This window comes from Lucilia cuprina, chromosome 6 (genome assembly GCF_022045245.1).
Source record: "Lucilia cuprina isolate Lc7/37 chromosome 6, ASM2204524v1, whole genome shotgun sequence".
Lineage (NCBI taxonomy): Eukaryota > Metazoa > Arthropoda > Insecta > Diptera > Calliphoridae > Lucilia > Lucilia cuprina.
The window spans coordinates 60,216,606-60,229,398 of NC_060954.1; the positions used below are offsets into that span (position 1 = coordinate 60,216,606).

General features: G+C 35.6%; 1 protein-coding gene across 1 annotated transcript in view; it reads right to left on the reverse strand.

Annotated features, from left to right (window-relative positions):
- Nucleotides 1-2,125: 2,125 nt before the first annotated feature.
- Nucleotides 2,126-12,793, reverse strand: part of LOC111682331 (acetyl-CoA carboxylase) — a 32,550-nt gene continuing 21,882 nt past the window's right edge. Inside the window, exons 5-16 of the mRNA XM_023444254.2 lie at nt 9,834-10,200; nt 9,416-9,704; nt 6,246-9,351; nt 5,557-6,178; nt 5,165-5,467; nt 4,915-5,085; nt 4,156-4,849; nt 3,902-4,095; nt 3,427-3,837; nt 3,022-3,369; nt 2,468-2,602; nt 2,126-2,390 (exon numbers count right to left, since the gene is read on the reverse strand). Of these exons, the coding sequence (XP_023300022.2) occupies nt 2,253-2,390; nt 2,468-2,602; nt 3,022-3,369; nt 3,427-3,837; nt 3,902-4,095; nt 4,156-4,849; nt 4,915-5,085; nt 5,165-5,467; nt 5,557-6,178; nt 6,246-9,351; nt 9,416-9,704; nt 9,834-10,200 (6,778 nt within the window). The 3' untranslated portion in view covers nt 2,126-2,252. The remainder of the gene's footprint in view (nt 2,391-2,467; nt 2,603-3,021; nt 3,370-3,426; nt 3,838-3,901; nt 4,096-4,155; nt 4,850-4,914; nt 5,086-5,164; nt 5,468-5,556; nt 6,179-6,245; nt 9,352-9,415; nt 9,705-9,833; nt 10,201-12,793) is intronic.

A 12,793-nucleotide genomic window follows, 5' to 3' on the forward strand; every position in this document is an offset into this window, starting at 1 on the left:
TAATGAACATTTTATTATTTTATTTATTAAATGGGAAAGTCCCCCATTTTTCTTGGGAGATGACTACGACACTGTTGCTGCGGTCAGCAATAGCTCTTAACAGTGGGTTTCTACCTACCCGACTGAAAGGCTTATTGATGATAATAGTTTGCACCTGTTTTTGACGTTTAGTCGGCTGGTCATTAGGCATAGAAGAAGGGGTCACCTCCTCGGATCGTTGCTGTCGGTAGCAGGTTTGACCACATCTGCCTCAGCTGGAGGATTGGAGCCCTTTAACCTAGCCAGGAGGCTTTTCGCACACGCGAGTGACGCTTTCTCGTCGATCGTTAGAACATCGTTGGATTTGGCACAGGACTAAAAACTGCCGTCCCACGGGAGCAAACAGACCATCAAGCCGTCCAATCTGAAACAGACGCTTGATAGATTTCGGGACTTGCACATTCAAGTGCGTGAATCAAAGGATTCAGACGGACTATTGCCCTGGCTCAGTGACAGGAGTAGCAAATCGTTCCTAACATTCCCCCCAATATTGGAAACAGACATCTGTTAGGTGGATGGGGTAGTTTTTAGTTTCATGCTCGTCTCATAACCCGTCTGACAAGGGTAACACCTGAAGGCAGCCAGCTCAAGCAAAGCTGTCTCCGTCAGCATGGCCCATCAGATTCATTGCACTTAAGCCTTTACATCGCGACAAGTCTTCTTGTGAAGGGGAAGTATGTAGGGGCTGAATTGAAAACATGAGAACCCATGAAATGTAACTTTTGGGTACTTTTTTGAATTTTCTATAATATTGAATCAAGAAACATGTTGAGCCCAAAGTGTATGTAAAAGAGGACTTTATGTTACCAACTGTTTTTTTTTAACATAACATGGTGAAGGGTATATAAGATTCGGCACAGCCGAATTTTGAACTCTTACTTGTTTGATTTTGTATTCAAAGCGTTTACTTAAGAATCAAATCAGGGCCCGGTTTACAGCATCCTGAAGGAATGAAATAGTGGCCCCTATTCTGCATTTCAATTCGAATCGAAATTTTCTCCGTTTGGCAACTTTGGTATTCTGCATTTCGATTTGACTCTTCGCCACATAAAGAACAACTTACAAAAACGATCGTAACGCAGAATACACACGTTCGTAAATCATTGAAACTAAATGGAATTGCTTCTTCTTTTTCTTACGATTCAGTTTTTTGTTGCAATAACTTTTTTGGATCGTTGCGTAACTGAAACGTAATCGAAATGCAGAGTAACTTATCAATAATTAAAATAAAAACAAATTTTCCAATTTTTTTACAATATATTTCTATATTCTTCATATTTTTATTTATTTTTACAAAATTTATATTTTTTTATACCTGAAAATATAAGATTTTTTTATAAATTTTATCTCTTTTTTTTTTTTTGTTTGTTTAATATTACAGCTTAGCTTTCTACAATAAACTGTTATGTATAGACTAATGGAAAGTATTTTATACTCAATTGTACAACATATATATATAATTATAAGGTAAATCATTTAAAAAAAGATTCGATAGCGAAAACAAATTATAATATAAATTTAACTAAAGAAATTATTATATAATTAAAATTAAAAAATAATGTGCGTAAAATGTATTTAACCAACACCGACGATTTTAAACCAAAAATAATATCGTCTTAATGTTTTTTCTTTCTTTCCGTCTTTTTTTTTGATTTTCTTTTAAAGCATCTCAGAGTTCAGTTTAGTTTTTCTTTACAAAATTCATATAATTCTAAAAGTGAGGAAGAAGGAAAAGAAATAACAAATGCTTATTTAAAATTAATAATAATTATAAAAAAATATCTTAAATATATTATAATATAATCAAGAAAATTAGATTATAACAACAATTGAATGGTTCTACAAGAAATTTTGTATTATTTAAAGTCATTTATATAGTTTGGTAAATTGATTGGTTGGTGGGTGGTGGTTTGATTGTTTGATGTAGTGTGTTAATGAGTCGTCATGCTTTTGGTTTGTTTTTTTTTTTTTCATTTTAGAACGAAAGTTTAAATATTTTTTTTCGTGTTAAAAAAAATATTAACTACAAAATAACAAAGTTAAACAAAAAACAAAATAGTTAACAAAAACATAATTGTGTTTTTTCTTAGAGAGGAGTGTAGAGAGTTTAATTAAATCTAATAATTATGATAATGATGATAGGTAAATAAAGGATGTTTAGCTGTTGTGGTTGTGGCGGCGGATGATGATGCTGATGACGACGACGAACTATATCATCCTTGATTATTTGAATTGCCAGCCTCTTCATTTAACTGTAATTGGGCCAAAGTACGTACGACAACACCACGATTCACGGGGGTTAGATTTTGACAAAGACCTACGACTGCATCTAAAGTAACATCAGGACAATCCTTGAAAGAGAATTAAAGAGTTAAGTATGATTATTGTTTTTTGCTGGAACTGACTGAATTGTATTTGGAAAACTTACTTCTAGCATTTTTGTAATGCTGGATATAATGGCATCCTTGCGTACAGCATTTATGTTACGGGAGACAGTAGAATCGGGATTATTTTGTTCCAAATACCAGTGTACCATTTCTTCGTTCTTATCCCACATGTAGGACTGAAAATATTTAATTAAAAACAATTAATAAAGGAATATTTTCATAAAATTGTAAAGAAAAATGTATGAAATTTTAAAAAAAATTTGAATTTTTAAAAGAATTTTGAAATTTTATGAAATTCTAAAAGAATTATGAAATTTTAAAAGAATATTTTCATAAAATTGTAAAGAAAAATGTATGAAATTTTAAAAAAATTTTGAAATTTTAAAAAAATTTTGAAATTTTAAAAAAATTTTGAAATTTTAAAAAATTTTGAAATTTTTTAAAAAATTTTGAAATTTTAAAAAAATTTTGAAATTTTAAAAGAATTTTGAAATTTTACGAAATTTTAAAAGAATTTTGAAATTTTAAAAGAATTTTGAAATTTTAAAAGAATTTTAAAATTTTACGAAATTTTTGATAAAAAACCACTACACACCTCAGTTGCACCCTTATCTTCGACCAACCAACGTCTCAACATTTCTTTGGCTTGACCCACCGACAGATTGTCTTGTGCCTTAACAATCTTCTTAATAAAAGAGTCCTCTAGCAAGAGACGACGTAAACGCCAGTATAACCAAGCTCTCGATTCACGCCAGGGTACAATTTCACTAATACAATCCTTTTCCAACATGCGTTCGGGTGTGTCATGCAAATCAGCAAAGTGAACAGCCACTGTATGGTAAACATGCACCAAGGCAGCAATACGTTCTTTAATCTTCTCATCAAATTGACCAGCCTTAGCCTTATCACCAGCTGCCAAAGCTTCATCCATTTGTTTTTTCAGCTAAAAATGAAATTTTTATAAATTTCGCTTCTTTTTTCGAAATTCTAAGAAACCTACCTCTATTGTAGTGGCATCCAAACGATGTATGGTCTTGACTAGATCCTTTTCTTTGTATTTAATTTCGACTATACCCTCAGGTTCTAAAACACCAGCTCTGGCCTCGGGATCAGCATAGGATTCCATATAGCGGGGATTAATAAGAGAATCTAAAACAGCCCAGGCACCACCACGCAACTCAGCATTGGGTGGCAAGTAGATTAAAACAGGTTTTTTGTATTCACGCAAACCATCAACAATATAGGCACCAAATTTAACAATTTGTTCGTACATATCCTTCATGCCACCAGAGAAACCACGCCAATTGGCGAATATCATCAAAGGTAATTCTTCGCGACCAAAATCTTTTATAGCTTGGGCAGTTTTGTAAGAAGAATCAGGATACCACACCTGGCCAGCTTGTTGCAAAGTCTAAGGGAATGAAATCATGTTAAGAAAAGGACACTATTTGCATTATTTAGATTATTAAGTATACCTTGGCTTCAGAATCTAAATTGGCAGGATCGGCTGGCATTTCAACTTCAACGGTACGTGTTTCTACGGCTATAACACCCACTGGTATACCACCCAAACGAGCACGTCCCGTTACCACAGTCTTAGCCCAGGGAGCCATAATTTCACTCCAAGAATCACGATCAAAGAAACCATTCTCCCAATCACTGGCATTGGCTAAAAGAAAACAAAATTATTCTAAACTCATAAATTGAACATTAAATCAACAAAACTTACCAGGATTCATTCTACCAGCCAACATCCAACGTGGATCATAAGGAGCTTTGGTAGGCATAAAATCAATGGGTCTATCAATACGATCACTGGGATCAACTATGGGCAAATCACAACCAATATAGGCGGGTATATAAGACAACCAATCCAGAATGGTGTAAACACCATCCAAATCTAAAGCCTCTGTCTTGTGCGAAACACCATTGTTGTACATAATCTGTACACCACCCAATTGGTTATTCGAAGCGTACACCTTGCGACCCAACAACTTGTTGAGGGCAGCATAACCAGTCAAAATGATGTGTGAGTTATCAATTTGTATGACACGTTGACCCAAACGCACCAAATAAGAACCAATACCAATGGTACGACAAGTAACCATAGAGATGGTAACAATTTCATCGTAAGCCTGTGAGGTTTCACCAGCTATGAGACCAGCATAGCGTAAATTCTCTACGCCCAAACCCTCGTCTTTGCCAATGATGTCGGTAATTTTATATCTAGGCTCTCCCTCATCTTCGATGAGTATGGCACGCACAGAATTAAGATTGGCCACTTTGCTGTAATCTTCGGTAGTCAGGTACAAGTATTTGAAACCCTTATCGGGTTCTTCGGGATCTTCCCATGCCACCTTAAACATGGCTTTGACTTCTTCAGCCAAACCAATGCGGGCACCACTGTTAACGGAAATGTAAATCTATTGGAATAGATATAGAAAACTTAGTTTTTTATAATTTAATACACACAACAAGAAACACTTACTCTTGGTACTTTTCTAGCTCTAGCCAATTGTGAGGCCTTGTGGAATACTATATCTTCCTGTATACCAAATGAACCAATGAAGTAAGTCAAATCGTTGGCTATAACAATCATTTCACGACCTTCAGGATATTCGGGGGTGGCTAAAATAATGCGCCAAGCCACCATACCGCACTAAATGGGAGAGAAGAAAAACACAAGATTAATACCAAATGTTGAAAGTTAGAAACTCCTCTGTGTTGTCAACACTTACGGTATTTTCACCAGGCAAACGTTTCATTTCGACTAGATTATCGTCATCTAAAACAAGTTCTACACATTCAATTAAAATCTTCTCGGGTATGCGCACATCTACAGTGGGACGCGCCATGGAGTATTCTTTCCATAGACGTTCAGTCATTTGACGGAACATATCGGGAATGTCATAAACGTATGTGGTGCCATTACTTTGGGCCTGGAAGCGTTTTTGTTGCAAGAAATCTTTGGTCATGTAGGGAGTGGAAATAGGTAAGCCGTGTAGAGAACCTTGTTTTTCGCCATAGGCCTTGAATTTAATCTGAAATAAAATAAAAATTGCGAAGGTTAATACACAGCGTTTGCAATTCAAGTTCACTTTATACAAGTGTTTTCAAAATACAAACTTACCACACCAGTTTCCTTATCGGTATGTTCGGTGTACATGGATATATCTAGGAAATAGCCTGAATCGTTGGCAATACACAAACGTACAGTCTGTGTAGGAGCTTGAGGATTTTGTCTAATCAACATTTTCAATTCAGCTTGCAAGACACGCAATTTCCACAATCTGGGACCATAGCGCATGATCATTTTCGTTACAGACTCTTCAATCTTGGCTGGATCCATAATAACAGTGGGTACAAAGTTCAAGAAAATGTGATTACAATCGGTACGTTTGGCGAAGGGATGAGAGAATGCGACTTCCAATTCATCCATGGCTTCAAGCAAAACACGTTCACCCTCATTTTGTAGATACTCAAAGGAAGCTTCTTTCGTAATCAAATCCGAATGACGAATAATGGAGCGTATAAAGAAACGGAAATCGGTGACTTCTTGACCCTTGGATACCTTGGCTCTGCCCAAGTATAAATGCATTTTTTGATTGGCAGTTGGCAATGCCTCGAGATCATAGGTTTTCATGCGGTTCAATTCCAATTGGAAGGCACAAGCCGGTTCTAAATGACGATAGATGCGATCCTCTTCGAAATCGTCACGGGCACGATAGGTGAAGAATTTGGGGAATTGGCGTCTGGAGTAAAGAAAAACAACAAATTATTAACTATTGAATAATAAAAAAACTATAATAATATTCTTACTTTTTCAAGGCAGCAAAAGTTATACGTCTTATTCTTCTTTGGAACAATTCATCGCGATGTTGTTTACAATAGTTGCCAAATATTTGGGCCATTTGTACATCGTCCATTTCACCGGTCTCACGTACAGCCACACTGATTATATGTATCGGTTCTGTGGATTTAGCCTCCTCAGCGGCATTTGCACGAGTAATGGGGTCCGAGAGCGAAACATTAATGGAGGTACTTAAGCGTCCATCACTCATGGAGTCGGCCGCCTCTACAGCCTCCAAAACTTTAGCACTAACCATGGCAGGAGAAGCTAAATCTTCCAACAGATCCAAAATTTCATCTGAATACATGTCAAAGTGTTCGAAGGAATCAAAAGCAGCCATACAGCCGGTACGTAGATAAGAAGTACCCAAGTTATCGCCACCGTTCTCAACACCCTCAGAAGCCATGCGCAAGAAAAGTCTGTTAGGATGGGCAGTGGGTAACAAGAATTGGAAGTGTACTAAAGGCAAACCTCCCGAAAGTTCCAAGTGTTGTAGACAAGTCAATTCATAGGAGGTATAGGCTCTTCTCACATACACTTCAAGGGCAGCATTGCAAACGGCACGATTAGAGTGATAGAAGAAATCGTGCAAAATATCAAAGATGGAGGTTTCCGATAGAATCAAACGTTGTAGATTTTCAGGATGGAAATCATGACCATACATATCAACAGCAGACAAGAAAATGGATTCCATTTGATTATGTCTTAATTCATAGGCAGGTTGATGGGCAGCAATCAACACTTGTCTAGATCTTAAGGCAACACGAGAATGTTCGGCACGGTTAAGGGAAGTCAATTCACTTAAAGTATTGGCCAATTCATCGGTAAGACCAGGTTCATTTGCCCACAAATGATCGATGAGTAAAGTAACCAACAGATTCTTTTTGGCCACTTGGGAATGAGAGAAAATGGTATTCACCACTGTTTGCATATCATCCTTGTTGCGTTCTCTAACCAAACCCACACATTTATCATAATGACCATGTTGGAATTGACACTCTACATCGTAGTATTGTCTCAACAACTCGTGCACAGCAGCCTTCATGCGTCCTCTAATACCATTGCGATATCTTTGCACTAACTGTACAATGGCCTGTGTGGTCAGGAAGAAATTATCACGATCGGCACGTTTTTGTAAAGTGGCAGCATGGGAATCAATAACACTGGCGATTTGTTGCGAGGGGAATTGTGCCAAGACACTGGTGATATTGCGCTCATACAAAGTCATAAGTTTGCGTATTTTCTTCTCCACCGATATAGGTATGCGACCAGAAATCGAGGCAATAACTTCCTGCAATTCTAGCAAAGGCAAAGAGGGATCTCTTAAACTTTGCATGAACTTTTCAATAACATCTCTCAAACGCTGGGCGTTGTAGGGTTCTGGTAGGCAATAACCAGCCAAGGTGTTTTCCAAAATGGACTTGTATGTGTTATGCACACGATTAAGTTTCTCTGGTAGGGGTGGATTTTCAGGTTGAACGAATTGACCTTTGTAAGGCTGAGCCTTAGTAACCAAAGAGGGATCATCAAGTTCCAAGTGACCCAATAAGGAACCGGCATCTAATACGGCGCCAGGTCTTTTAACAAATGTGACAATACCTGCTTCCACCGAGGTCAAAGTCATAACCATTTTCATGACCTCAATTTCGGCATAAGCCTGACCCTTGGTAACATGAGCACCATCTTCGACTAGCAGATTAATCAATTTACCAGCCGAGGGACTTCTTAGCAATGAGGGATCATTTTCCTTTTCAAACACACAAGTTTGATTGCCAATCACAATACGATAACGATCAACCTCCTCTTTCATGTAGGTGGTATAGGAGGCACCATCGAATGACAACAACATGCCACCATCAGATAAACGATGTACCTCGACTTCCTTAAATGAATTATTCATCAAAAGGAAATAGGTATTTGCACCACTTTTAGCTGCCTGAACTTTATAACGCATACCACCATTGATCAACTCCACATCAATGACATTGGTCAGAGCATTTGCAGCTTGGATTTGACCCTTTTCTAAAGATGTTTGGAAATTGCTAAAGGCCTCACTAATTTGGCGATCGGCTATATGTAAGGCACCGCACATAACACCCAACAAAATATCAGGTTTCTCGGATTGTACTCTTTCGGCAATTAAAGCATCCAACCAGGCGGTATCAATGCTATTGTCCAAGAATCTGTTTGTCTCCAATAAGGTAATCAAATATTCAACTGTGGTACGGAAATCACCTCTAATTGAAAGTTCTTTCAAGGCAATAACCAGGTTTTCTCTGGCCTGTTGACGATTTTCACCCCAAGAGAAACAATGACCGAATTGTGAGTCAGCAAATTCATGAAGACCACCCGAAGCGGCTACACTGAAATAACCCCAAACATTTTTACTGGAACGGAAATTAAGTTCCTGCACAGTACCCGAACTGGGTTTAAAACCTTCATCGGGATTTTCGGAAGTAATACGGGCAGCAATAACGTGACCGGAGGGACGAGGTTTATTGGGAGGATTTTCAAAGTCAATGATAGAAGTACCCCAAGGGTTTTCACCGTACAATAGACGTATATCTTTCAAACGATAGAGGGGGATACCCATACCAATTTGCAATTGACAGGCGGGCAAATTGACATCAGCCACCATTTCTGTACAGGGATGCTCTACTTGAAGACGTGGATTCAATTCAAGGAAGAAATATTTGCCTTCAGCATCATACAAGTATTCCACGGTACCAGCACTCACATAACCCACCATTTTGGCCAAACGTACAGCAGCCTTTTCCATATCCTCGAATACCTCGGGTTGGGCAACAATGGCGGGAGCTTCTTCAATAATTTTCTGATGTCGACGCTGAATGGAACAATCACGACCAAACAAACTGATGGCATTGCCATACATATCGGCCAACAATTGTACTTCCAAATGGCGGGCACCACGAGCCAATTTCATAACGAAAATTGGGGAACCGGGTATTTCAGCTTGTACTTGACGGAAAGCAGCAGGAAATTCTTCAGCTGTATCGACACGACGAATACCTTTGCCACCACCACCTTCAGAGGCTTTGATCATGACGGGGAAGCCTTTAAAGAAAATTATTAAAATTAAAGTTGGATCTGAGAGATGTTTTGGTCGTTGATAACTCACCGATCTTGTTAACAGCTGCCAAACCTTCTTCAACATTACTAACACAGCCACGATTGAAGAGATCGCTGGATATTTTGATTTTCTTGCCGTTATATGCGGCCTTCAACTCAGAACCAGACCAGGGCAGAGTAGGAATATCAGCAGTTTGAGCCACAATGGAAGAGGCGACTTTGTCACCCAAAGCCCACATAGCTCTTTCAGGAGGACCCAAAAATACCAAATTTTCCTTATGCAACAACTCAGGCAATTTGGGATTTTCCGAAGCATGACCCCAACCAGCCCAGACGGCCTAGAGTAAATAATAACAAAAACATAGAGAATGAATTAGCAATTGAAAAAGATCATACGATGTTAATATTTATTGTAATTAAAATAAACAATTTAAAAACAAAAAGTAAACAAACATTCAATCATTTACCTGCACTTGAGTACGTAGAGCAATGTCAACAATAAGTTCTACATTGGCATAGTTATTGTTATTTGAACCACCGGGAACAGGGACGTAATGATCAGCCATTTTAATATATTCAGCGTTAGCCTTAAGATCCTCTGGTGTGACCATAACAACAAAACGTACGGCACGTTCATTTTTGAACATTTCATAGGACCAACGTCTTACCGAACGCATACACTTAACGGCCGCAATACCATTGTTGGCAATGAGTACACGATTAATCACCCGAGTACCGCCGAATTTCTTAACAAACTCCTCAGTGGTGGCAATGTGAAAGTCACGATCTTGATAACGGTCTTGTCCCAGACCAGTACCACGAGACATACTGGGCCTTTAAGAGAAAATATTAAATATTATTAGTTAATTTTGAAAATAATTCAATGAAAAAACTACTCCTCTATAAACATTATTAGAGTATATAATCCGTTTACTAGTCCAGTGTTATGCAGCTCCATAGACTGCATTAAATAGGACCATGTTGTGGATCATGTATACTCATAATTTTAGTATAGGAGTAGTTTTGGGATTAGTCTGATGTTATGTATGAGTGGATCACGACGTTTAATGGAACGATTGACAAATAATGTTAATGTCATGCAAACTGTACTTTTAAACATTTTCCGGGAACTTCGGTATTTCCGAAAAAGTCGTAAGTTTTACAGGGTTTGGTAAAATGTACACTTAACATTAACAATTTTTATTTTTTGGCAATTGATGTAATGACATATACATGAGTTAGCACTTTTTTTTAACAAAATTTGTATAACAACAATAAACAGGTTTTTTTTTGCGTAAAACACTACTTGAGAGAGAGAGCGCGGTACTTGAAAAAGTTCTTAATGTATTGGAGTTTGGTCAAAGTCTAAAAGTATAATTAAAAATTGTTTACAAAAGTTCATACATAGTCAAAATTGTGAGAATTATTTCTACTTGTTGAATTTTAAGATACATTGTATTGTTTTTAGTTGTACTAAAGTTGTAATTTATGATGGAATTTGAAGATGTTTTATCTATGTTTGCTTTGAATTCTACTTTTCAGACTTATTATCAATCAGTAGATCATAATTTAATGCTTTGTTAATGATTTCATCAGATAATGTTAATGACATGCAAACAATTTCAAGTCTTAGATTCAATGGCAGAGTTGATCGACGAGCAAAGAAATTTACAGCGATTTCAAAGCGAAAAAAATTCGAGGTACCTATAACAATTTATTACAGTTTCTGAGCGTGAACAATTACTCAGAAAATTATCTTAATATATCTACCTATCTCTATCTATCTATCTATCTATCTAACTAGCTACCTATCTATCTATCTATCTATCTATCTATCTATCTATCTATCTATCTATCTATCTATCTATCTATCTATCTATCTATCTATCTATCTATCTATCTATCTATCTATCTATCTATCTTCCTACATTTACATTCAATTTACATTATAAAATTATAATAAAACCCCTTTTGTTAAAGCATTAGTAAGAGATAATTTCCCAAATAAACACATGCAAAATTTTACATTTTACGTCGAGAGAAGGATATAATATACCTTTCCTTAAGATAATTCGGCTTAATAACAAAACCAGAACGTTTTGAATAAAAGCCGGTACGACTATCTCGTATTGTGGCATATTGTGGTATTTCGCTTTGTAGTAGATATTTGGTGACATGACGAGCAGATGTCGTTGTCAATTTTGAATGGAAAAAGCTTACCTTAAGAGTATAGAAAAATATTATCAAAAAGTATTAAAAAAAATCTTTAAACTTTTTTTTTAATACTCACGGCACATTTCATTAAAAATTATAAAATATTTGTATTTAAAAAAACTACTAAGAAAAATTCACTTAAAAAAAGAAAAATCTTGTGTAATTTAGTTTTTTTGTCGTTTTTTATTTTCGTTTTTTTTGCGTTTTTCCGATAACAGCATTAAACACACGTTCTATTAAATTTTTAGTTACTTTTTACTTAAATTACAATTAGATTATTTTTTCTTGTCTATTTTTCTATACTTTTCTTTAGCTTGTTTAATTATCCCGAAATGTTTTATTTAAAAATAAACAAAAATTAGGGAAAAAAAAAACTATTTATTATATTTAATCAGAAAAATGCTTTATCGTTATTTTAGATTTGTTGTTAAATTTTCTTTCGTTTTTTTTCATTTATTGGTTAGCAGTGGTGTGACACAATCAAAACAAACAATGAGGAAACAAAGAAATGAGAAATTTTTGAAATGTAAAAGAAAAGGTCTGTAGTAGAGAGTAAAAGTAGCAGAGTAGGAGAGAAAAACTTTGGTGTAGTACTATTATTGTTAAAAGAAATGGTACTTTTTCCCCAATGGAACTTATGAAGAATCATTTACAAAATGTTTTTCTTATCAGTTAAGGTTAATAGAACAGAGTGAAAATTGTGATTTATTTAGAAAATTTGAGATTTTGAAGAATTAAAAAATTAATGCACCTAGAAGTAGGCAAAGTAATGTTTAAAGTTAACAAGAGCAGCATAAATATGTTTAAATTTATTAAACAAGTTTTGAGTTAAATTTTTTTGAAAAGTTTTTAAAAAATTAGTAATTTTTTAGTTTATGTAAAGAAAAACTATAACTAAAGGCTTCTGTAGTTCCTATTGGTTGAACTTTTAGATAGATAGATAGATAGATAGATAGATAGATAGATAGATAGATAGATAGATAGATAGGTAGATGGATAGATAGATAGATAGATAGATAGATAGATAGATAGATAGATAGATAGATAGATAGATAGATAGATAGATAGATAGATAGATAGATAGATAGATAGATAGATAGATAGATAGATAGATAGATAGATAGATAGATAGATAGATAGATAGATAGATAGACAGATAAATAGATACATACATACATAGATACATACATAGATAGATAAATATATAGATAAA